The sequence below is a fragment of the Penaeus monodon genome, chromosome 36 (genome assembly GCF_015228065.2).
Source record: "Penaeus monodon isolate SGIC_2016 chromosome 36, NSTDA_Pmon_1, whole genome shotgun sequence".
In the NCBI taxonomy this organism is placed as follows: domain Eukaryota; kingdom Metazoa; phylum Arthropoda; class Malacostraca; order Decapoda; family Penaeidae; genus Penaeus; species Penaeus monodon.
In genome coordinates, this window is record NC_051421.1 from 7,886,086 (window position 1) to 7,891,085 (window position 5,000).

General features: G+C 37.0%; 2 protein-coding genes across 2 annotated transcripts in view; one reads left to right on the forward strand and one right to left on the reverse strand.

Annotated features, from left to right (window-relative positions):
* Window positions 1-628: 628 nt before the first annotated feature.
* Window positions 629-1,885, reverse strand: LOC119595685. Its single transcript, XM_037944798.1, has 4 exons — window positions 1,872-1,885; window positions 1,514-1,715; window positions 1,221-1,389; window positions 629-1,058 (listed from the first exon to the last, which is right to left on the reverse strand). Exons 2-4 carry the CDS (start codon window positions 1,705-1,707, stop codon window positions 693-695), a joined length of 729 nt encoding a protein of 242 aa, XP_037800726.1. The 5' UTR covers window positions 1,708-1,715; window positions 1,872-1,885; the 3' UTR covers window positions 629-692.
* Window positions 1,886-4,292: 2,407 nt separating this feature from the next.
* LOC119595690 overlaps window positions 4,293-5,000 on the forward strand; it is a 1,298-nt gene continuing 590 nt past the window's right edge. The window contains exons 1-3 of the mRNA XM_037944803.1: window positions 4,293-4,342; window positions 4,617-4,681; window positions 4,826-4,972. Of these exons, the coding sequence (XP_037800731.1) occupies window positions 4,625-4,681; window positions 4,826-4,972 (204 nt within the window). The 5' untranslated portion in view covers window positions 4,293-4,342; window positions 4,617-4,624. The remainder of the gene's footprint in view (window positions 4,343-4,616; window positions 4,682-4,825; window positions 4,973-5,000) is intronic.

Genomic DNA, 5,000 nt, shown 5'->3' on the forward strand with positions numbered 1-5,000 from the left:
TATAAAAGGGTGATTTCTGGTGGTTTTCCAGGAGAGCGTACATATAAACGAACCAATGGAATTTCCTTTACCTTTTTGTATCAGGACGCAGGCTGCTCATATTCGTTCGCTCGGTAACGAAATAATAATAATAATAATAACAACAACAACAACAATAATAATAATAATAATAATAATAATAATAATAATAATAATAAAATAATAATAATAAAAAGCGACAGCGTGTTATCCTGGCCAGCACGTCTGCATTCTCTCTATCTCATGTGCGTCTGTGGCAGGCTTCCTTCAGGTGCGCACCTTTTTCTGGGCAGCTATTTGTCTTGTATTTCTAGGCACTCAAACTACATATTTCGTAAGTTTTTTCTTTCTTTCTTTATCTTTCTCTCGAGCTTCCACGGTGGTTTCTATGTACAGCGTATTGTCCTGTGCAGGTGTATCGTCTCCGGCTGGTTCTTGCACCATATGGGGTGTTGTGGCTTTGTCGCGATGCTTTTAATTAGTCGGTGGCTGTAATTGCTTGTGCCTACATGTCAGCCCGATCACGACAGATGGATGCATAATATATACACATCCACATACAGACAAAACACGTACACACAGATGGATATGATTGATCAAAGATAAAAAGTTTATTATTGCTAGTTTTTATTTGTCTCTCTGTACACTCACAACGATTTCATCATATTAGAAGATTAAGCATTCTTCATATCCTGGATGGACTTATTAATCTGTACCTTCACGTTGGAAGACATGGTTTTCTCTACGATCTCTCGCAAAGCCTTCCTGAAGCCGGCACTGTGAACATCCTTCATATTATTGCCGTCCAAGTTGCTTGCACTTTCAAGCAGGTCATGACCCGATCGTGCAGTGTAGCTGGCGATGTTCTGAGGCACAAGGTTTAACAAGTTGATCTGGATATCGGCGAACAGCTTGTCCACACGCTCTACGACTTGACCAGAAACAGTCTGTGCTGGAGCTTCTCCAACACCGGCAAAAGTTACCGTGTAGTCGGCGTTAGCACGAGCGTTTTCCACTACAACTGAACCGGTGAGCACACTCTGTAAAAATACATTATGTAAATCAGTAATCGTTAGATAATATGCAATGTACTTTACCATAAAAAACGAAGTATATATTTCATTTTCCCTTATTAAGCTTATAAGTTAATGAGTTAAGTAAGTTAATGCCTATAAGCTTATTTGATACATTTCTTTTCCTACCTCATCAGCGTTGAAGGAAGCGGACTTGGAGCGGCGCAGGGAGCAAAGTCCAGTCACGTTGGCCTTAGTGATGCTGAAGTTCTCGGAGCTGCTTCCGTCAGAGTTAACTTGGAAGGGCAGGTTTGACTCTCCGTTCTGCACGTTCTTGGAATCACACCATCCTAGTGTTCTGTCAAAGAAAGCATTTATGAAAGATCAGTATATAGAATAGATGATACAGAATGGTAACAACAAATATGAAATAAAACCAAAAAATCATTATGATCAATTGAATTGTGATAACAGGATATTACTCCATGTATGCGATAGCTCCTTCGAGCACTGCGTCGAGTATCTGGTTGGGCGTGGTAGGGTTGGCGACGGCGCGAGGCAACATGGGCTGAGAGTCCCCGCCTTCAGCAGGGAAGAGCCCTAACTGGTCGTCCCATTGGTTGGGTCGTGCCACACACACGGCCAGAGCCACTGCCAGACTTACGATCCTCAACATGGTTATGTCTGTACAAATATAGTAATATCAATAAAAAAGTCTCCTAAAATTAAAATAGTCTTTATGTATGTTATATATAGTACATATATAATGTTATGTATATTCATGTTATTTTGTTTTTGTTTTTTTCATCAAGACATCTCGCAGAGAACCAGAGGACTCACCTGATAACTCGATCAACTGTCCCTAGAACTCTCTTACCATCCAATATATATCTGATATTTGCTGAGAATGCATTTTCTGAAATGGCATTAGGAAGGCAAATTCTTCCGAAAAGGAAATCTAAAGCAAATAGGAATTCCATGAAAGGCTTTTTCAATATCTATAGCTATAAATACTTCGCGAACAGTGTAATAAAGCAGCACACACACATACTATATGAACATATGGATATATATGTGTGTGTGTGTGTATTCATAGTTATGTGTGTGTGTGTGTGAGTATACCCAGGTATACGCACACATATTTTTATTTTATATATGTGTGTTTATATATATAAATGTATGTGTGCGTATGTGCATATATATACCCATATATATATATATATATATATATATATATATATATATATATATATATATATATATATATATTGTTTAAAGGGGGATCATTCAGATGGTGGTTTTGTCCGAATACTTTGTGCGATTTTTATTTTTAGCGAGTTATTTATTTATTTATTTATTTATTTATTTTTATAGCAGTAGCTCCTATATTTAGGAAATCACCATAATCATGTCGGATCAGTGTTAAATGACAAAAATATTCGCAACAGTGCCAAGTGTCTCTCGTGCGACGCTTACTTACTCCTTAAAGTATAGGATTTTTCGAATAATTGATGAGAAGGATGCTTCGTCAGTGTCTAAAGAAATTCCCTCTTATTTTTTGTTAAAATGATGACACTACTACTCTTCATCACGCCTAGTAACTAAAAGCAATGATTCCTTGTTTCACGATCCCCCCCCCCCTTTTCTGTATGTGTATGTCTGTCTCTTTTTTTCCCTTTCTTTTTCTCACTCTCTCTTTCACATCCTTCCTCCCTCACTCCTTCCCTCTTTCTCTTCTTCATGCCTCCCCCCTCTCTTATCCCTTTCTTCCCTCCTCCCTATCTTTTATTCTCTCTCTCTCTCATTACCGCTCTCCCCTCCCTCTCTCATTCGCCTCCTTCCCACTCCCGCCTTTCTTAATGTCTTTCTCTCTCTTCTCCCTCCTCTCTCTCGTTCTCACTTCCTCTCTCTCTTTCTCTCCTTTTTTTCCCTCACTCTATCTCACACACTCACTCACTTAGTCACCCGTAACCCCCACCCCCCACCCCCACACACGCACGCACTCACAGACATAAGCAACAGCTAAGAAAAAGCGGTCAATTTGCCTTGATTTTTGTACTAATATGCAGTTTCATTGAACTACCTAACATATTGTTTACAGTAATGCAACAAAACATATGATTGATATTCCACACACAAAATCTACATTTATGTTTATAACACATTACTTACATAATTGTAGGAAAAGTGATTATTTAATTATATATATATATATATATATATATATATATATATACATACATACATGCATGCATATATATATATATAATATATATATATATGCATATATATACACGCAGACACATACACATCATTTCACACACATAAATACACACACAGACATGCACACACACACATATATATGTTTTTGTTTTTTTTAATGGTAGGTTCATGTCTGAGCCGCCGTGGGTCACAGCATGATACGTAATTTTCATGATGTGATGCTTTTGGAGTGAGTACGTGGTAGGGTCCCCAGTTCCTTTCCACGGAGAGTGCCGGTGTTACCTTTTAGGTAATCATTCTCTCTATTTTATCCGGGCTTGGGACCAGCACTGACTTGGGCTGGCTTGGCCACCCATTGGTAGGCAATCGAGGTGAAGTCCCATGCCCAAGGGAACAACGCGCCTGGCTGATGACTCGAAACCCTCGAACTCAGACTGCCGTCGTGCGAGTCATAAGTCCGATGCTCTAACCACTCGGCCACCGCGGCCTTATATATATATATATACGTATATGTATGTATATATATATATATATATATATATATATATATATATATTTATCTGCATTTATATATATATATATATATATATATATATATATATGTTTATATAAATATTCATATATATATATATATATATATATATATATATATATATATATATATATTCATATACATACATATGCATGCGCACATACATCTTTGCACACACACACACACACACACACACACACACACACACACACACACACACACACACACACATTTCTATAAACATATATTCAGAAAATTTGAATGTAAGTGAAATTAATGAAGAAAAAAAAAATGTATTTCAACGCGATACTTCATTTAGAGCAAATTGCTGATACATCCTCTTTCTTTTCCTCTGAAACATAAATGTAATCAAGTGACTGAAGATTTGCCGATAAACATATTTTAAATAGAGAATATATAGTAAAAATGTTTTCACAGGTGGCACTGAAGCAGGAACCTTTAAAAAAAAGTTCTTATTTCCAAAGGTTTTAAGACACTGATGGAACTATATAAGCCCTCGTGGACGATTTCTCATCACTGGTCCTATCCCTACTTGGTGAGTGATTAATCTCATACTCGTGTCCCTCTCTATATACTGTTATTGATTTACAGTATAATTATTTTAACAATCTTATATAACATAAAAAAATGTTCTTCTATTGGATTATCTTTATCTCACACTTATTATAATCCACCTTTAGTTATTCTGTTTCTTTCAATTCAACCTAAGATTATTTCCATGGCGTGCTGTTTCCCATTCATCACTGTATATTTTCAGTGACTGACAGATTCATATACTTCATCAGTTGATTTGTTCATTTTCTTTCTAGATCACACCATGTTCATTTGGCTGATGCTCTCCTGCCTCTTAGGCTTCTCCCTAGCTGAGGGTCAGGTATGGACACACTGTTGAATGCTTCTTGCTTTTTCTTCCACATGTCTTGTTAAAAGAGGTCAGATTCTTTAATATTCATTGAAAACCTTATTTTTCATGTGAAATAGCATCACTATTACAAAACATGGCCGTTTCTTTTACTAGGATTACCAAGTATGTTACAAGGGAAGCAGTGTCGCTGAAAACAAATGCATGAATGTGGATGTAGACCGCCTTGCCATGAAGGTTCATTTCCACATGCCTGAATCCGACGATTTCGATGATGTGGAAACTCTGGAGGATTATAGTGTCGTAAGTAATCTTGTCTACGTCAGTGTTT